General features: G+C 43.6%; 1 protein-coding gene across 8 annotated transcripts in view; it reads left to right on the plus strand.

Annotated features, from left to right (window-relative positions):
* MORC2 (MORC family CW-type zinc finger 2) overlaps positions 1 to 20897 on the plus strand; it is a 49682-nt gene that overhangs the window by 15937 nt on the left and 12848 nt on the right. For 7 of the 8 annotated variants that reach the window (XM_074843696.1, XM_074843697.1, XM_074843701.1 and 4 more), the window contains 10 exons: positions 1279 to 1387; positions 2662 to 2821; positions 2903 to 3014; positions 4717 to 4842; positions 10174 to 10253; positions 14968 to 15050; positions 15954 to 16039; positions 19289 to 19429; positions 19983 to 20137; positions 20280 to 20408. In XM_074843696.1, the coding sequence (XP_074699797.1) occupies positions 1279 to 1387; positions 2662 to 2821; positions 2903 to 3014; positions 4717 to 4842; positions 10174 to 10253; positions 14968 to 15050; positions 15954 to 16039; positions 19289 to 19429; positions 19983 to 20137; positions 20280 to 20408 (1181 nt within the window). Of the gene's footprint in view, positions 1 to 134; positions 206 to 1278; positions 1388 to 2661; positions 2822 to 2902; positions 3015 to 4716; positions 4843 to 10173; positions 10254 to 14967; positions 15051 to 15953; positions 16040 to 19288; positions 19430 to 19982; positions 20138 to 20279; positions 20409 to 20897 lie in introns of all 8 variants that reach the window. The other variant, XM_074843704.1, reaches the window with a different exon arrangement.

Consider the following 20897-nt stretch of genomic DNA (forward strand, 5'->3'; position numbering starts at 1 on the left):
ACAAAACCTTAATATGCATGTGGCAGACAGATAGGAAGATTGGAGCAAAATAGTGCTGCAGCCTCTCACTAGGAAAGTTGTCTGGTGCAAGGTGGATGGACTTAAACCTTTTCTTTTTTTCTTAAATCAAACAGATGCATTGAGAAGGAGAGGAATGATGGAAGGAATGAGAGGAGGAGTGGGATTAAGTGGCAGAGAAATAGAGGTGGGAAAGAGATCTTACTGGTTGGAGGGGATTTGCTAGGAAAGAGGAAGGTGTTTGCTGTGGTGAACTGATGTCTGTGAAAGTCAGAGGGCTTTTATGGCTTACTCCGGCTGTTCTGCTTTATGCTCTTCCATGTGGCTTAATTATCTATATGCATCCTACTGGGGAAATCTGGGACTCTTACAATCTGGGGGGACAGAAAAAAAGGGGATGTAAGGGCTCTTGAGATACTATCGATCCAGCTACAGTGCAGGACAAATCCCAGCTCTTGCCTGTGCACTTCCAGGACAGATCTCTGTCCTGTTCTTAACCTTGAGCAAGAGGCATAACGTATTACAGCTGCAAAATGCAGACTGAAGCCTAGACATGCGAAAGGTGGGCTTTGGAAACATGTTAAGCCAATCTAAAGAGAACTGAACTGACAGAAGACTAATCCTTCTTTTGAGGCAGTGTTAATTTTTCTCTGTTAAGGTCTTTTTGGATGAATTGGGTAGTAGGATAAAAGAGAAGATGTGGAAGGCACTATCGGGGATAGGAGAGTGGGGAGGAAGATGGGACTGTCTCTTTTGTGACAGCTAGCTACTAAATTGCATTAACTGAAGTGTCAGTGAGTCTCTTGAGTTAGACATTAGGAAATAAATTCTGTCTCCCAGAAGCTTGTCTGCTGCTGTTCATTCTGTCTGCAGTGAAATGAAGTGTCTGTTTGCTTTCTCACTTACATTTCTGCTCATATATTTGAAGGTTGTTGTCACATCTCACCTTAGTCAACTTTTTTTTAGATTTAAACTTTCTACATTGTATGAGCCTGGAAAGCCATGCTTACTTCTGCACCTTTTAATTGTGACTGGTGTTAAATGTTTTGAAACCTTGTGAAAATGTGCAGATTGAGATGCCTTTTGAAAGGAATGAGATGTTTAGAGAGAAATGGTAGTTGCTGTTTAAGCCTTTCTTCTGCCTTACCTGGTGTTGGCGTCTCATAATTGAAAATAATGGGGAGAAAACTCAGTAATGTGGTCTACTTCCTAGACAGTGTTGTGCATCAGGTGTAAAAATAGCCTCAAATCTGTCTCCAGGGGTTCCATGCGGATTGGGAAGGATTTTGTCCTCTTCACGAAGAAGGAGAACACCATGACTTGCCTCCTCTTGTCACGGACGTTCCATGAGGAAGAAGGCATTGATGAGGTTTGCATGTACTTTGGTGTAATGAACTAATGTGGTGAATGCTGTCTCATCTGAACTTCCCTGGCCCTCACAGGAGAAGAGTCTGTGTCAGTGTTGGCTGCCACTCTGGTTGGATCAGTGTATGGTTTTCTCTTGGTGGTACACTTGTAGGGTTTCTGCAGAGTCATCAAAGATTTTTCTTCCTTTTGGTTTTAATTCTGTTTGAGAGGTCTCTCTAAACTACAGCAAGTTTGAAGGGCTTGTTTCAGTCACTTAGTTGCTTATGCTGAGTTCAGGACATACCTAGGCTTCTTGCATTTTCCCACAAAATTTGAGATGTATTTAAATTTATTGCTCTGTTTTGATTTTCTCTAAAGAATTAAAGGTGTGTTTGAAGTTGCTACCCGCAGGCCATAAACTGCAGCCATGTCTCTTTTAGATCTTTTTTTTTAAATAAAAAAAAAAATCAGTGTGGTTCTACCTATTGAAAACTTGTATATCTTAACAGACAATTCAGGCATTGTTGTTCTGTATCCAGACTCTTAACATGGAAGTATTTTTGTGCTCAAGCACAAGTATTTTCCAGGCAAGGCCGATAATGAAAGGTTTTAAATTTGCTCTGGGATAGTATCTAAGAAAGCATTTTCCACTGTGATAGTGAAGGGAGCTCTACAAAGAAGCTGTTGAGGGAGCAGTGCTTGCTAGTAGCCAGCTGATGGCTGAAGCAAGTTGGGAACAGTGATGTAGTTCCCACAGTGGCTCTGGAGCCAGAAATTTTGGCTTGACCTCAATTCTAAAGTGAGAATGGGATTCACCATCCTTGATAGGCAGCTGTGGCCTATCTGTGTTTTTGTTTTAAATGACAGAAAACACCAGTAACCTTGATAGAATCCTATAAAAATAATAGAGAGAGATCAGGATAAATACAAGGGAAGGTCAGAAGTTAAGCACAGAGGTTGGCATTTTTAAAGAAGCAAAGTTTGGGTGTTTTTTTAGTGTTATGAAAGTTGTTACAAGAGGAGTGGAAAAAAGATGAGTGTGTGAGTAGCCAGTACCATATAGATTACTTGGGAATGGTTCAGTCTAAGACTAGATGTTGTAGGAAGGCAACTCAGAGGTTGGCAAAGCTGTCCTTGAGCATTTGACAGATGTGCAAACCACTGAAAAGCTAGGAAGAGCCCTTGCAGTGACTTAGGGGGCTGTCGGAAGGGCTGAGTTGTTCAGCCATGGTCTGCAGGAAGGGGCTGGCTGGAGTGGGTGAGCCTGAGTCATTCTTAGTACGATGCGATTTGCAGGTCATCGTTCCCCTGCCCACCTGGAACACACGAAGCCAGGAGCCTGTGACTGACAACATGGAGAAGTTTGCTATTGAGACAGAGCTAATTTACAAGTATTCCCCCTTCAAATCAGAACAGGAAGTGATGGAGCAGTTTAATAAGATCTGTGGTGAGAAAGGTACGTATGGACAGTGCTGGTCACAGACAGGGTGTTTGGGGTTTGGCTGGGATTCACCTGATCAACTTGTTCCTTGCTCAGGCACCCTGGTGATCATCTTTAACCTCAAACTAATGGATAACGGAGAGCCAGAGCTGGATGTGACTTCTGACCCCCGAGACATTCAGATGGCGGAAACACCCCCAGAGGGAACGTAAGTGTGATGGATGTTACAGGCCCTTGGGCTCTGATCAAATTATGTGTAGGGTTTGGCTATATACTGTGTGCATGTGTTTTTTAAAAGCTTCTCTTTCTATGGCGAATTGGAAAATTGAAATGACTAGTTTGTTGTTTAGCACTTTGGAGTTCACGGATGTAAATGGCCCGTGGGTGTTATGGTTGTGCGTTTGCCTGCATTGGCTTGTCTCAACTTAGTCAAAGCAGCAAACTTGATGCCCTTCTTTAGGCACCTTAAAACAAAGGAGCCCTAAGCTATAGGTTTAATTTTCTGCACTCAAAGATGTTTTTGTCAGAATGACAGCTGGTTGTGAGTCTGTGCTGCTCTCAAACTGACGTTCAGTTTTGTGATTAAATGAACCCTGGAGAAATGCAAGGTGCTGTGCAGATAAGCCTCCACAAGTGAAAGGTATGGTTGGGTGCAGGTGGGGTGTATCACCACATCTTTCTGGGAGCAGGAGCAGCTCCTGGACTTCCCTGCAAAGGAGGAAGGATGCACTCAGAGGACCCTCTTCAGGGAGAGCTGAGTGCTGAGTAGCCTGAAAAGGAAAAACTGAGATGAGCTGAGCCAAATGCTTGGTTAAATCCCAAACCTTCGTGGGCACACCTAGCAAGCTTTACTTTTATGAAATTACCTGCTTCCCTCGAGTGCTTGAATTTCCCATCGAAACACTGTAAACCTAGCAATTTCTGTATGTATTAGCTTGATGTTATTGAGTACACAGATACAGCAAACTCCTTGGGGACCTCCAGGGGTCCAATATGCTTCTCAGTTTCTTTAATGCCTGCTGGTGAGCTTTTGGGATTACCACTGATCACTGGAAGGAGCTTCTTCCTCCTGACCTTGTGATACCTTTTCTGTGTGTAATCAGTGCAGTTTCTGTCGGAGCATGCTCCTGACTAACCAAATGGTAAGAGAATTCGCTAGCAAGTGGGGCACACACCTAGTGTTAAATGGTCCAGTTTATAGGTCTGACCTTTATTATCCAGCTGTATCCAAAACATCCTTTTCAAGCTATAGTAATATGTGCATCAGTGTTTTGTAACAGCATTTAAAATGTACAGCTCAACAGAAAATCTCTGTAGAAGACAGGGAGAAAAAATTTAAAAGAAAAGCCTCACTTAATGTAGCTGCATTGTAATTAAAATGGAAAGGCCTTTTACCTAGCTTTCTTGCTGAAGAAAGCATGTTTTGTCATGTTTTGAAGTAGATGGCTATGAGCTGAAATAACAGTCACAGTTGCATGAGATGTGAGTCCTGGCATAGGTGCTTAAAATACATCAGGGGTAGCGCAGAGCAGTGTGGGGAGGTGCTTCTGTTGGTCCCTTGGCTCCTAGGTAGCAGTTTATTGGGAAATGAGAATCTTAAGTTTTGTCCATGGAGAAACTTGTTCATTGGGTTTGGATAGAGGAGGAGGCTCTGTGACAGTAGTATGTAGTTGCTCTTAATTGGAGGGGAATGAGGGGGGAAAAAACTGTGAAGAAAAGAGGAAGCAGAATCCAGACTGAAAGAGACTCCAAGATGAGCACTGACTAAAGAGACACTTGATTACTCAGGGGGTGAATCGATGGAGTCCTCTTTGGGCTACGTGGACCAGAGTGGGAGAATGTCTGCCTGTAGTCCTACAAGGAAATGCTGAACAAACTGCTCCGTCTCTGTAAGCATCCCTCTCTTGCAGAAAGCCCGAGCGCCGCTCCTTCCGTGCCTATGCTGCTGTGCTTTATATTGATCCCAGAATGAGGATCTTCATAAATGGACACAAAGTCCAAACCAAACGACTTTCATGCTGCCTGTACAAGCCAAGGTAAGTGTTGGACACAAAATCTGCAGATGTGTGGGACCTTTTGGAGTTGCCTTACAGAAAACGTTCAGCATTTTGCTCTCCAGGTGCATCCAATGTAATTCCATGTTAAAGCCACAGAAACAGATTGTAAGAGAATGGGATGTGGTATTCACATCATGGAAAAAGAGCTAGGTAGTGGAGAATCTAATGCCTTTGAAAATTGCATGAGCAATTTGTGCAGTTTGGCTCCCTTTCAGAGCAAACAGAGATGAAGATGCTGGCTGTTCAAAATGCCATATCCATACAAAACTGTTGGGTAACTGCTTTTTTTTTTTTTTTTAAAGTAGGACAAGGAAATACATATGGTAGGTGTTGGAATTATTACTGAAAAGAAACTAGACGGAGCACTTTGAAACAGTTGCATTGAAAATTAACTTATATGTAGCTGATCTAGGTTTGAATAGAGATTGGGAAATACTTTTCCCTATCTTGCTTTTTAATTCCCTTAAACAAAAATTTGAAAGTGAGCTGAGCTGAGTGCCAGTTGGCTTGACAGGAGCTGGAAAACATTATAAGGATGGAAGTGGAAAGGAAAACATCTATTTAAGTCTGCTTGAGGCAATAGTGTTCTTCAGTCCCTGGGATCACACAGGCTGTGTTCTAAATACTACTATTTTATTAAGACATGATAAGGTAATTTTATAGAGTATTTGCAGATTGGTTTAATACAGCATTTCAGATTGCAGTAGTGTTTCATTAGTATGGGTCCCCTATCAACCTGTTGGGTACTTTCACTAACTGCAATCTGATGGCATGCCCTTGACTGCTGCCCTAAGAGCCTGGACAGTTTTCAACTTACAAGCTTGACACACAGACCACGCTGTACTTCCTCAGCTTCTTAAATGAAAATATGTGAAATGGTATCAGAAACTTGACTGAAGTCAAGGGAGATTACATCCAGTGTTCTCCCCATGTTGACCAAGCCAGTCATTTCATTGCAGAAGGCAGTTGGTAGGTGCAGCTTGACTTGCCACTGTAAATCCTGATTTTCTGGGTAGAGAATCTCTGAATTTCTGACTGCATTTTACCTACCTGTGAGTGCCTTGTGCTGCAGTCCAACAAAAGTACTATGGAGAGAAAGCAGCGGAGGAGGGTGCAGGTTTTCTCATCAGAGAACAGCTTCTTGTGAGACTCAAAGACAGGATGTCATCACTATGGGGTGGTGCTAGCATTTTCATGATAATGTAACACAGACCAGGTCACCCCAGATGTTCATCTGCCTCAGTATCTTCTTTTTCAAGTGGTCAATAGTCAGTGTCTGGGGAGGAACACGAGAATTTTGTTCTATACCTTAAGACTGTTTCTGTTGAAAAGAGACTGTGTTTTTAGGCAATTTAGACAGCAGCTCTTCTGGGTCCCTATCACCAATTCTGTATCTGCTTTTCATTGTTTTTGAGGAATAGTTGCAGCTGTAGAAGGGGAAATTCAAGTTGTGACTGCTCAGCAATGGTAATTTGTGACCTAGGAATGATCTGGCATGGAGGGCAAGAAGGTTGAATCACAGAATGGGTTGCGCTGGCTGATGAGATGAGAAATGCTGCAGTATTGTCTCCTAACAGTGGTGTAATGCCAGGTGTTCAGGGGCCAGTTGTGGTAAATGGAGCTGGTGCTGGGCTAAGGTGCCCCATGCTGATGCTCACAGGATCAGTGCTGGTGCATGTGTATCTAACAAATCTGCTTGTGCTGCATTTTTGCAGGCTCCTTGTAGATCTGCTTATGGTGGTAGGCCAGTAAAAATTCACCAACACTGTAAAAGACACATTTAAAATCCCCACTCTTGCAGCAGAGTAGTAAAGACTGTGCAAACAAGGCCTTCCTGTAGAGCACAGTGTAGATCTTCTTGGACTTGGGGCAATTATTGTAGCCTTACCAGGTCTTTCTGAAGAGTGTCCAGACTGCTTCCTTCTAGTCTCAAACTCCTGATGCCAGATTTGGACTCCAGAACCTACGTGGCCATCGGGACGAGCCATTGAAGCCTTCACCGTGGGTCCTGAGAGCCCTTGGGGTAGGTGCCAACACTGTGCCCTAGACAGGTTGTAGAAACTCAATGTTTTACCTTCAGACACCTGAGCAGAGCTTAGTCTGCTCTGGGTGGCTATTTCCTGAAGGAAAACCAGTAAATCAGCCCTTTCTGAGGGTGGAGTTACTCTGCTTTTACAGTTATAGGTGACTTTTTTTTTTTTTTCTTCTCCCTGAACCTGCTGAAGAAGGTTGCCTATGCACTGGGTTTTCCGTTTGGACCAGAGCTCACGTGTTCCCATTTAACTACTGGGCTTTGAGTGCTCTGCAGGGTAACACTACTCCCCTGCACTTGTACAGGGACTCCAGTTTGTATAGGGGCATACGAGGGAAGTGTACCACCATTAAGGTGTTCCTTTAGAGGGCAGTTGATGCATCAGCAATGCTCAGCTCCTTAGCATAGCTGTTTTTTGCAGAGCCTCAATAGTTTCGGCCAGGTAACTGTTCAACTTCCCTGGTCTGGCAAAAGGGTGGGTAACAGGCAGTAAGGGTTCTCCTGTCATACAGCCTAAGTAGGTGGTGCACTGTGTGGTACGTACTTAAGGGTTCTCTGCTAGTCTTTGCGGAAGTGTCATGATACCTGAGCCTAAACAGGTATTAATTTTATTCATATCCTTCTGATAAAGGCAAGTGAATTACTGTGAGGGAATGCCATTCCTCTGTCAGTATGGAGACACCTCTGTCCATCCATACTGCTGGTTTTGTAAGAAAGTCTGGTATAAACCAGCCTGGCATGCAAAGGGCAGGTCACTACCTGATGGTGAGCTGACAAATGACTCCTGATGGCTGTCTTTTTACATACTTCTTGGTGAACTTTGGGTCAGGTGTCTTTCTGTTTGACATGATGCTTTCATGCCTTTTGTTGGGTATTGGTAGGTACAGCTGTTGGCTGGTCTCTCTGCTGCCCAGCCTGCTTCCAAGCTCTGCTGGGGAGGATTGCCTTCGGGAGGTGGTGGCTGCCTTCCTGCAGCAGGGCTGTAAGTCGGATTGCCTTCATCTCTGAAGGAAAAGCTTGTACAGTAGCTTGTCTGCAGGTTCATATGTTGGTGTTAGAGAACAAAGAATGTAATGTCATGGGCTGTCATGGGCTTTAGGATATTTATGTGCCTTTACTAAAAACAGAGGTTTTGCAGCTGTTGCACTGTTCCTTGTCAGGAATAACAGCTTGACTCCTGAGCATGGCACGCACGTTCTTTTGTCATCAGCCTTTCTGGAAGCTGTAGTTCTGTGGGTAGAGGCTTCTCCATACCTTTCTGGAGCCTGTAACATCCCAGTGGCAGGGGCAGGTTTTGTGCAGATCCTTCACCAGTGTTTGCAGGCGTGATACCTCAGTACCAGCCTCCCTGGGAATGGCTTGTGGCTCCTGCAGGATTGCTTCCGTCTGTTCCCTCCCTCAGTAACAACAGTTACTTCAGCTTGTTTAGCAGCGTGGGCTGTGCAGATAGAAGTGCCCAGGCCAAGTGCAAGGGTGTTCCTTCATGAGGGCCCTCCAAGGCAGTCATAATGAACATCTTGAAGATGGGAGGGTATGTTTTACTATTGTGTCCTTCAGACTTCTTGTCTGTCTGACCTGTTTCTGTACATCTTTATTAGGATACACTGTTCCAGACCACTTGAACAGAGGCTTTCCTGGCTCTGACTGAAGTAATTTGGTGTTGGAAAAGAAAGTGAAACAGGAAGGTGGGCACAGTGATCACTCACAGTGCCTATACCCTGCCATTGCTCATCCTGCACCCTGTTGCAAACGGGTGCTCTCTGTAAGGTCCGCTTCAGGTACTGCCCTACCTTATGAGCTGGGTGTGTTAATTCAGCTTCACCCTGCTTTTTTGTTCTTCTCCCCCCCTGCTCTCCCCAGAAAGTCAGGTGGGATGTGGATGAGGTAATCTAATTATGCCAGCATATTGAAAGCAGTTTTCAGAATGTGTTCTCTCTCTCTCAGCCCCAGGTGACTTTAATCACCCTTAAGTAGATTTGAGGAGCATCAGAAACCTGACTGCATCTCCTAACATGGCTATTGGGTGATTTCTGGAAGAGTTAGCACCTGCCTGCTTTTTCCCCAGTGAGGAGATCCTTATGAATAGCAGAAAATTACTTTAATAAATGCAGAAATGTATTTAAGTGGACTGTGCTTGTGGTGTGAATTTTCTGGATTTGGGAACAAGGTATTTCTGTTGGTGTGACTATTTCTGACATCAGTGTCGACATCCCTGTGTGCTCACCCACAGAAACATATCTAAGTGAAATTTTTCATCTGTGCAAGGTTATTTCTCATGGATCCTGATTATGTGCCATTTGGGGGGGGATCTTGTGTCTCATTGGGATCTAAGTGTGGTTCCTCCTACATTAATGAGTTGATCAATCAAGCCTTATGTCCTTCTGTGTTTCTGCCTCTCTGTAAAAACAGTGTTTCTATTGGCTTTTGCATTGGCTAAATGCTGGAGAGGTTTATTTTTTCATAGAAAGTTATTTGGGATGGGATTTTTCCTCTCAGTACATCCAAAACCTTGTGTCTTAAGGCAGTTTGAGTTCCTGCAGGCTCTAATCAACCTTCTTGGTGTCATCTCTTCCCCAGTTATGTGCCTCTGCACAGAGGTGACACTCACGAGCCTCTGCCTCTTATACATGCCTGACTCTTTCACTCTGCAGTAGTTGGTCAGATTGTGATCTGCATTTGGCATGTTATGATATAGGGAAGGTGAAGCAAGCCGTTGCAACTCAAGCACAATTTACAAGGTTGTGAGTCAGATTTGTGACATACAGAAATGTCCTGAAACTTCAGAGTTGAAACTTGAAGCTCCATTCAGAGAGTTGCTCTGCCACTTAGAGGCTTTGAGCTAGCCCTGCGTAGAGATGGGCTCTGTCAGACTGTACCTGTGGACAGCTGTTTGCAGGAGAAAGGAAGGGTTATTTATCTGTAATGGGAGTTTTTTGAGAAGCCTTCCATATATTTTCACTCCTCCTTTCTGCTTCTGAAGAAGTTACTCCTCTAAACCTTGCGATTTCCTCCAGGAATATGGATATATATCTCCCCCACTGGCTAATGCAGAAGGGGATATTGTGGTTGCAGCTACTACTAAAGCATCTCTTTAAAAGTTTTTGCCTAGCTGCATCCAAAACTGCCCTGTTCGTGACATGTAAGCCTCCTTTTCCATTTATTGAATCTACTGAGAATACTAAAGTAGTATGTGGAGACCTTATTCTCTCATACAATGCTGAAATCTTGGTTTGACCTTACTGCTGAGTTTGCTCATTAATAAGTTTTGATCATCACAGGATGTACAAATATACTTCAAACCGTTTCAAGACCCGTGCAGAGCAAGAGGTGAAGAAAGCAGAGCACATGGCAAGGATAGGTGAGTCTCTGAGGTATGCATGCATCATGATTTTGCTGTAGCGAAGGAAAGGACTGAAAGAGGCTGCCTTGCTGGATATGACCTGAAATTGCTTGCTTCTGTGATCATTATGGTTGCTCAGGAAATTAGTTATAACACCGACTACAGATGACCCAGACCTACTTCCATGCAATAGAAGGAACATACATTGTTCCCTAAGACCAGTTCTTCCTCTGGGGAATACAGGTACAGAATAACCCTTGAAGTCACAGCTGTCTGTCCTTGCTCCATCTGAAGTCTGGCTGCGCTGCTGCCTGTTACCCCACAGTTCTGCTCTCACTATCTGCATATCATTAGCTTTTGGTTCTATTCTCCTTCTGCTCCTTCCCTGTTGAGGCAGTTGTTCAAAAAACAGATTTTTATTCTGTCACTTGATGTAAAGTGATTGGTATGGGTGTGCACAGGAGTCCTGGTTTGTTTCTTGGGGTTTTTTTCCCCTTCAAGATATACCTTTGGTCCGTCTAGTCTTTCCTTGCTATTATATCCTGTAGTCCTCAAGAGAAACCCAATTTGACGTTATTGGATATTCAACATATAAAAATTGCATAAGCATATAAATATAGCATATAATTTCATTAAATTTGCACAAACTTAACATACAGAACAGTCTCCCTAACCCCTGATGGGGAAATGCCGTAGTGAGGGAGGAGTCTTGGAAGTTGTAAGACATTGACCTATATCTTCTGGTATGTTTCATAAATCAACTTCATAAATCAGAGGCCTGTGTCCTTTTTCCCTGTGTAAGAGCTGCTCTGGGCACGTGTGTGTGTGTATTCAGGTCAGTATGCAAGTGATGATGCCACATTCAGCCTGTGCAGTCATTAAGGGCAGCATGACTTTTGACCCTGCCCAAAGCAAAGCAGCAAAGTGAAATTGTGTAAATTGCTATGTTCCCTATTCCTTCTTTATAAAGTACAACCTAACAAGATAGACTTGAAACTATGACGTTTAAGCAGATTTTTTTTTAGATTTATTTTTTTAGATTGAATATTTAGATTGAAAATTTATTTTTTAGATTGAATCTTCTAGCCAAAGCAGGTGTTCAGCACAAGCTTGCATTACCTTTCAAGAAGGTGATTTAGAGAGGCTTCTTTCTTGCTGCAGTCCATGAGGCTTTCATGATGTTTAAAAGGTGAGCTTTAGTGTCTTGACACTCAAAAATAATGGTATTTGTGTCCCAGTGCTAAGAACAGGTACCATTGGCACAGAAACGTAAACTGACTTTCATCACCAAAGCCAGCTCAGAGCCTCTGGTGGTGAAGTGGGTGCTGAGCAAAGAGCTTTGAACATGGTGGTGAAAACTCACTGCAGACCTCAGACTGTTTTCAGCAAGATTTGACCACGTGAAGCCTCCAGGACTAAAACATTCTTGTTACATTAACCTCAGCTTCAATGGCACAGATCTCATTTATTTGCTTCTAGGAAAATGGATTTAATCTGTAAGAAAGAGAACAAGTTCTCTTGTTCTGCTGTTGTTAGAAAAGATTAACTTCTCATCATCTCTAGCATACGCTTTCTCTTGAGGATGCACACCACTCTTACGAGGGATCTTCACCAGGGAATGATTTGCAGTTTTCTCTTTCAGAACTAGGGTTGCGTTGTGTGAAACAGTGGGCCTCAGCTGAGCTAGTTGCAGTTCCATTATGCCATGGCTGCTTGCCAGGGATGTGTTGAAATCCATCATACTGTAGAGCTCTTCTGTGGGATCAATGGGTCTCTGCAAGTAGCTTATGAGCTTGTTGAACCAAAACTTATGATAACTGAAAAATAGCTATAGAGGAAGAAGGAAAAAAAAGACATATAGGCAGCTCTATCGGTGTCATGGCTTTGGCATGTCCAAAAAGCCACAGCCCAAGAGTGAAGATATATATATATATATATATATATTTAAGATGAGGAAAAGCCAGTCTTTATTCCCTGGGAACTGACTTCCTGGCTCATGCAATAAGCTGTAGCATCCAGATCCCTCAGTGAGCAGATGTACCTGGGAAAAAGGTACCACTCCTGGACAAGGTAGCAGTGAAAGCCCATCAGCTGCTTTCTGTGTATTTCTGAACCAAGACTGAATGCTGCATTGGGGCATCTCAGTGTTGTCGTGGTCTGGTTTCGAGAAATCCTCTTAGAAAGTTTGAAAAGCAAACAGACAGAAAGGTGAGGAATTATGTGGGTGTCCCATACTGAAAGTCATTAGCAGCTGTGTTCTGCGCTGGGTATTAGTCCGGAGTATTTTTGTGTGTCCAGTGACTTGCTTGGCAGTACATGGGTATGCTGTGCCTTTTGTCTCCTGGGAGGACGTGAATATGGATTCTAGCTGCCGTATGCTCATCGTCCTGCTTAGGGTGTGCATTTTTGCCCATTAGGGCCTCAACCCTCAGACTCGTGTCCGAGTCGTTCCCTGTCAGCCCTGCCATCTCAATTGTCATTGCGTTAATGAATCACGTTTGACCTGTGCCCTTATGGGTTACCACTGTGTTCTTCCCTTTAGACACAGTTGCATTTAGCCCACCAGCTCCTACCATACAAGCTTTGACTTAAATGGACCAAGTGTTTTAAGCAGTCTCTAGACTCCTGTGTTTTCATGTTTAGCCAAGCTGTCTCTGATGAAGTCTGTTACACAGTGCAGTTCTGCCCTGACTTGCTTGGAAAGCTGTGGTGAACCTCAGAGCGTGCTTCTGTGGGAATTAGTGGAGTCAAACTCAAATGTAACACTACATAGAAAGGAAAGGTGATTTTTATTGTAATGGTCTAAGTTGCCTGTGTTCATTTGCATTCCCATACCTGCACACACCAAAACCGTGCGTTTCTTCAAGTAATGCTGAGCAGGGCCTGGAGGACGGTGGATACAGGTTATCAAACACTGGCTACAGCATCTGGATTCCTTCTGGCTGGGAACTGAGTGCTGCCTTTTGGAGAAGTGCTTGGTAATCTCTAGGAGCCAGTTGCTATCCTGTCATCTTGTTTACCTCATGCTCCATAAATCTCGCGCAAGGTCGCTCCTCCACTGTTGTGTTTCCTTGTTTTGGGTGTCTCGCAGCCACAGTGGGCTGCAGTAAGCTCATTCCTTACCCACCGAGTAGTCTATCCATCAAATCCATGTGTCTCCAATTTAGAGACAAGGATGTCATGCAGGACAGTGTCAAATGCTTCGCACGAGTCCAGGGGGATGGCATCAGTTGCTCTTCCCTTGTCCACCAACTCTGTAACCCCGTTGTAGAAGGCCACTGAGTTTCAGGCGTGAGTTGCCCTTAGTGAAGCCGTGTTGGCTGTCACCAGTCACCTCCTTACTCTTCATGTGCCCTAGCATAGTTTCCAGGAGGATTCATGCCATGATCTTGCCAGGCACAGAGGTGAGACTGACTGGCCTGTATTTCCCTGGGTCTTCCTTTTTTCCCTTTTCAAAAATGGGGCATATGTTTCCCCTTTTCCACTCAGTGGGAACTTCACCAAACTGCCATGACTTCTCAAATGTGATGGATAGTACCACAAATCATGTCTGTGCCTGTCAGCATGTGCCACTCTTCTAACCTGTGCTTTATCATTTCTTCTAGTCATCTTGCATATAAACATTTCTGTTCTTTATTTATACCAGTCTGTTTCTGTTAGAAATTTTTACAGTTCATGAAGTCTGTGGTGTCACTGCATCGTCTTTCAGGAATTTCCGTGCTCGGAAGCGAGCTCAGGGGAACATTGTGACAAGGTCAGTGCTGCATCCACAGCACACATGCCTGAGTCAGGTGCTTGCAGGTGACAGCTGCAGCTCCGACTTTCCCTGCCCAAGCAGGGTATTACTTGCCAGTCCATGTTTACCCCTGTGGATTTCATAGCCTGTGGGACAGAGGAAGATTACTCACTCAACGAGTTCTTGTACAGCTGTGAGCAGAACAGGCTTCTGGCCTGAAAGGGAATGCGAGAGAGTTGTAGCCAACATGCTTTTGGATGGAGGGCATGCAGATGCAAGGTACATGGTGCTAATTTGCCAAAGTACCTTGTGTCTCAATTTTAGGAAGGGATTTCCTTGCTGAAAAAGAAATTTATTGAATGAATCTTAAGCAATACGAGGGTGATGTGTACCTATTGCCAGGCAGTCTGAGAGAGAAGAGAAAAGGGGAATTTCTTTAAGTGATAGGCTGTGTGCGCAGAGATCAGGTGTAGTGGTAGGTTTTCAGTACACTCTGTCCTGTTTTGTGTGTAGCACAGATCTGACTCTTTTCAGGCAAAATTTAACAATTATCAAAGAGAAAAGCATTTCTGAGAGTCTTCTTTTTCCTTCATCCCTGCAAGAAAATTACCTCTTTGTAACTTTTTTTTTCAAGCCTGAATTCAGTCTTCCTTATGTGAGAGCCTTTCTCTGCCTTCACACCTGTGGGTAGAGCAGGCAGGGCCACTTGCATCCTTATACTCTTTCCACTGGCTCACAGGCTTCCTCATGGATCTTTCCTTTAAACGTGCTTTTGCAGAGTTTGGCCCTACTATTATGCTGGTGTTGACTGCAACCTCTGGACAAGTTTAAGATGGCATGTCGGTGGTGCACTCTCGTATGTGAGGTTTTATTTTGTACCTTTACACGTGTCAGTCCAGCAGAGGCTCTCGGGAAATCGGTCTCCTCGGGTGAATACCTTACGCTACGCTGTATGTACTGAATGGTTGACGTTATCCTTTTCCCTGTGTGTTTCAGCGGAGGAGAAGGCTCGTGAGGCAGAGAGTAAAGCCCGTGCCCTTGAGCTGCGCCTAGGAGGGGATCTCACACGGGAGTCCAGGGTGAGCCTTATGCTTTGGCAGCACATTATGTGTTAGGCAGTGAGGGACAGTTCAGAGCTCTGGCTTTGGAGCAGTACTAGCTTTGGAGCAGTACTGGCTGGTCCTAGCGTGTAGGTTAAGCAGGTGGCGACTTCAGTTGGTGAGTTGCCAGCACTGTTCAGACAGCTCTGTGGTCTCTCACCGCTGCAGTTTCTTCAACATCTACATGTGGTTTCCAGCCCAAGTAGGAAGGATGCTGACATTCCCTTGCCCTCAACCTCCAGTATATCCTGAGTGGGAAGGCCACCCCCAGCCCCTAGGCACTTTGTTTGATGTCAGCCTCTGCAGAAAAGGCATGGGGAATGTGAGGCATTTGAACAGAAGTAAAACTGGGTGCTTTTTGATTGTTCCCTCTCCCTGCCTGTGCAGCTGGCTCCAAAGCATTTTGGGGGGCTTTTGAAGGGACTGTTTGCTTCTTCCCACCGGGGCTGTGGCTCTTGACGGGGGCAAGGCTGAGACCCAGCCTGCTGCTGGGTGGGAGGAGGGTTTGTGGGGACGCCAGGTGAGTCAGCAAGTGACACCAGATTAAAATCACCGTACTTCCTAGTGGCATCTAATGGAAACAGTAGTATCCAAGTACCCTGGCTGTTTCTCTGTGCCTGTTACTCTCTGGTATCACTTACATTAGATATTTAGCTATGTTTAGACATTTTCTTCTGAGCAACTTTGTAGCTGCTTAAACAACCCAGCAGCAAGTGCTGCCCTAAGTGTAAAGACAGGCTGATTGTCACTCTCCGCTGTTTGTGAATTCTTTACATTTAAAACATTTCTGAGATCTGTTTGAAGGGGGGAAAAAAATCATAGAAGTGAGTTAATTTCATGAATTTCACAGCAGCAGTGTTACTGTGTGATGCCTGTTTGCAGGTTATGCTACGTCAAGTCCAAAACTCTGCAATAACCATGCGCCGGGAGGCTGATGTCAAGAAGAGGATCAAGGATGCAAAGCAGCGGTGAGTGCAAGGTGCTTCAGAGCTCTGATTTTCTCAGGCAGTTCATTCCATGTGCTCAGATGTGTCTCCTACTTTGCTTGTGTGGTGGAGGGAGCAGTTCAGCTCAAAGCTTACATCTTTGAGGGTATGCTGTATGCCCTGGCTGTTAAACCAAGGGGACTGAGTTTGCTGTTCTGGTTGCTTCTGCTCTTCCCCTCTTACTTGCTGATAGACATCTTTGGATTTGGCTTGGATTTTGTAGATGGTTATCTGGTTTTCACATCTGCTCTTTTGCTTTTTCATCTGCCGGTAAGAATCAGGAAGGCAAACAAATGTTAGCCAGTTACAGTGAAATGGCTTTTAGGATTGTAGAGATGTTTTCTAAAAACTTGCTGAGTTCTGTTATACTGCTGTGAAATCCCAAGACAATGTTCTAACTTAGCTCTGGTTGCAATTAACTTCATTAACGATGTTCTCACATGAATATTTCACTCTGTATACAGTTTTTTTCAAATTTGTCATATGCATTTCACAAATTAAGTCATAACCAGAAACAAATGCTCTTAAAACAAATGCTGAGTCTGAGAAAGTTAGGGATTTGTATATAACAAGTCTCTGTTCCCACCTAGTTGTTTTGCATGCTAGTTTACATGGCTGCTTAGGTCAGATCTATCCCAGACTTGTTGCCAGAGATCTAATGCATCTTAAGATGCTATAAATAAATAAAGCTTTTAATTTAAAGTGCTAGACCTGTGATCTGAAGAATGCAGAAACTCTTGGAAGAAGCTGTTTTCTTCAACTTCCATGTACAGCTTGTCTTTTAATTCTTGGTTTTGATGACATTAGTGCCCAAAGTAAAATGTTGTGAATAGTCTTCTGGCCTTCCTGCTAATGGGCAAAATACTTTTTCCTTTTAAAAAACTGGAGAACAAAGAACTTGGACAATGTAAGTTTGAAAATAGCTTTTTTATGTCCTTTATTGACTAGTTGGAAATGAGAGATTCCAAGTTTTCTTCAGCAGTTCTTCCTGTTTGAATCTAAGTTTTGTAGGCCACATGTAACCAGCTGGTTTGGAAGAATACCCCAACTGTGGATATGTCAAAAGGTTATCTCTAGTCAGGTTTCAAATATGTGATGATGAGTAAAATAGATGTATGTGACCGCTAACCAACAGCAGAGGAAAAGGCCTTTGTGCAGATTTCTGTGCAGATTCGGCCATGTGTGCTCCCAGGCGAGAGCTGCCGGGTGCTCTGCCAGCTCTGGACAGGCATATGACTTGCCCTGTGTCCCTGCATTTGTCACTGGTGATCAGAGACACTTCAGAGGGTCACACTATTCCATAATCTTGTATTTTATCCAGAAAACAGAAGAAATTCCTGAAAAATGTGTATATAATAGGCAACCTTCTGTAAGAAATAATTTCTGTAGCCTGTCAGAAAACTCTTGAGTTATAGAGAATGTCTTAGGACAGTTTTCAGCTGTTTCTCTGGTGCTGGATGCATCAGTGAAAGAAATGCTTTCTGGTTCCCAAAGCCTGGGTAAGGTCAGGTTATAAATCCAGCAGATGGGACACATACTGAAGTCCTAGTAATGAAATCCTGGGCTTTTGGTCCTCCACTTAATTTTCCATGGTTTGGATGATAATTTGACTTCTTGTCCTCTCCGACAAAAATGAGGAGATGCCCTTCATATTTTGTAGGTGAATGCACGTTGTTACTAGAAATGTAAGGCTCTACATCCTTTTCCAGCAGTTAGAAAAATAAAAATAATCCATGAGGTGTCTGTTTTACCACACCTAGTCATGTTCTCAGATCACAGTTGTCCACTTGGATGAGCTGAAACCAAAAGGGTAACATTCTAGCCCAGCTTCTATTGACACTTGGCAGCGTTCAAAACACCTCCTAGCAAAGGTTTAGGTTTAAAATTACTGAAAGCTGCTATTCCAGGTGTCTTCCTAGTAACTTGTTTTAGAATCATCTGTTTTAAAGAAAGGTGTGTTACAGGGTACCAATACACCTGTGTGGGGAAGAGCATGGCTTTAAACGGAAAATGAACATGAGATTAATCTATTTCAGGGATTTATTTTGAGATGCTTGACCGTTAAGACAGACTTACATCTTACGTCTGCAGGTTATTATTGTGCAGTGCTCATGCATGCACAGCTCAGGTTCTTTTAATATCTGATATTAGTAGACAGTCAACAGACCATTTTAAAGAATTCACTATCTTCAACTAATCACTTAAGGAGAAGTCAAATTCTTAATTGGGATAAAGGACATCAGTGCTAAGAATTTGATATGGGGGAAAAATTAAGGGAGGTCAGAAATTAGAGGGGTGGGTAGAACAATAGTTAAAAGTTTAGACCTTATGTTTGATACTTCCAGCCTGAAACTGAGGATTCTCATTATGAAAAATCCTCAGCATGGATTTCATGGAAGCTGTGGAAACTGCTTAATTTAGTCTGTTAAAGAGCAGTAGTTCTGTTTGTGAGACACGGGGATTTTGTTTGATTTATAATGCAAAGAGAACAAAATCTCCTGAGGCTTTCTGCATCGCAGGAGATACGTCGTTCCTGATAATCAAAGATTCAGACTCAGAAATCCATATGTGCTCATAAACATACTGGAGACCAACTTTTGAAGTCATCTGCTGCATAGATAAAGCAGAAATCATACAAATTGCTATCCTGTCATTTCCAGGGAAAAAAGCTGTGTTTGGGTTGTGTGTTGTATCTTCCAGATTTCAAACTTGTAGTAGGAGCATTGTAACACTTGTAATTATGAGAACTTTCCCAGAATCGGAATATTAAGACTGTAGTTTCGTATCAAAATCTTAATTTCCATGTTTTATCTAGCAGAGAGATCTACGTATGGAAAATACAAACCGAAATAGCATTGGAGAGGACCAGTCTGTACCTAACAGTACTTTCATAAAACTAGTTAACTAGGATTTTTTTGAACAAGCACATCTGAAGTAAAAACCAGAATCCATTCCTGAAGGACAACACATATCCAAATGAAGAAATTATCTGAACAGATACTGTCCAGCCTAAATTGGTGTCTGTACTACAGAGGTTTTGTATTTTGTTCATGTTTACTTGTAACGCACATTCAACAAATGCTTTGTGTTTTTAGACACAGCAGACTACAGGACAGATGTTAGTAAACCCATAATGCTCAGTGGTGCTGGACTTCCATACCCTCTGTCTAATGACAGAAAATAATGAGTTTTATTTTCAGCATCTCTTGAGACTCTTTCATTCTCTTACAGGGCGCTGAAGGAACCCAAAGAATTGAATTTTATCTTTGGTGTGAATATTGAGGAGCGCGAATTGGATGGCATGTTCATTTATAACTGCAGCCGACTGATAAAGATGTATGAGAAGGTGGGCCCGCAGCTGGAGGGTGGCATGTGAGTTCCTGGAGATTTTTCAGCACTTTTTTTGCTTAAGTCTGGCATGTTCCTACATACAACTTTGGCTGTGCAATAACCTTGTTCTGCATTAATCATTCTTCACGAGCGTGAGGCTTGCTCATTTCGTCAGCCTTTAGTTTGGACTCTTGACAAATAAATTAGATGTAATTTATTGCCAGATATTTCCCTGGTTTCTTGATAAGAGTTCTCTACACAGCTTTTCGTCATACCTGCAGCAGTATGAGGCTTTTGTTCTCAGTGCTGGCATTTGGGGCTGATGAATACTGGTAGCAATACTGGCTCATTCTAGGTACAGGGAGAATGGGTCATGAAAGCAAATACAGGTATTTAAGCCCACCTCGCTTTTTGCGTGCTGGCTCAAGTCTGATTTAAAAAGCTGATAAATTAAAACTGGTACTGCTGCAGGAATGGGTGGGTATTTGAGTGTGTGTGTGTGTGTGTGTGTGTGTGTTACCTGCTATTTCAATATTGTTTCTCTGAACAACGACCTGGTGGTTTAATGATGTTTGTGACTGTGTCCCGCTTCCAGGGCATGTGGTGGAGTGGTAGGTGTGGTGGATGTGCCCTATTTGGTGCTGGAGCCCACCCATAATAAACAAGACTTCGCTGATGCCAAAGAGTATCGACACTTGCTGAAGGCCATGGGAGAGCATTTGGCTCAGTATTGGAAGGATGTTGCTATAGGTAATGAAGCTGCACGATTACCAGGGGCTGGAAGGGGAAACTGGTGGCTGGAAGTCAGCTAAGGGGAAGGGCAGCCAAGAATGCAGGTGGTGATTTTTGTGGTAATGGCTCTGTACTGAGCAGGGGCTTGTTTGTTTTCCAGCCCAGAGAGGTATTATCAAGTTCTGGGATGAATTTGGTTATTTGTCAGCAAACTGGAACCAGCCTCCATCTAGTGAACTGCGCTACAAACGCCGGAGAGCCATGGAGATCCCCACTACGATTCAGTGTGGTGCGTCTGAGCAGGCTGTGGATAGGACACTGGTCCTCCCTGGGGGAGGGGGGAGGGACTCCTGGCTGCTGTTGGGGAGCAGCTAAATGGGTAGGAGATTTGAGATGAACTTCACTACCATTATCCCCTTCTAGAGCTTGTCTCCTTCTGTGAGTTGCCTTTGTCTGCACTTGATGGGTGTTTAGACCTCTTGGCATAAGGTTCCTTTCCTGCACAGTTTACTAACGGTGATGTTCTTCAGGTGCCCTTACAGAACGGGGCAAGTGTGGCCAGTAGCAGTGTTGAGAGTGGGCTTAGAAATGTCATAGCCACCCATCTCAGCATTAATCTGGAACTTCCCCATAGGCAGTGGAAAGTGGCCAAGTAATTTGTATTCTAATGTGCTGTCCTGCTAACTGGTACGAGCACAGAAGGGAATAATTTCCAATCGACTTTCAAATTTAATCCAAGTTCTCTTCTGTGCACCTCTAAACCCCTCTGGCTAAGCCC

This window comes from Strix aluco, chromosome 18 (assembly GCF_031877795.1).
Source record: "Strix aluco isolate bStrAlu1 chromosome 18, bStrAlu1.hap1, whole genome shotgun sequence".
Lineage (NCBI taxonomy): Eukaryota > Metazoa > Chordata > Aves > Strigiformes > Strigidae > Strix > Strix aluco.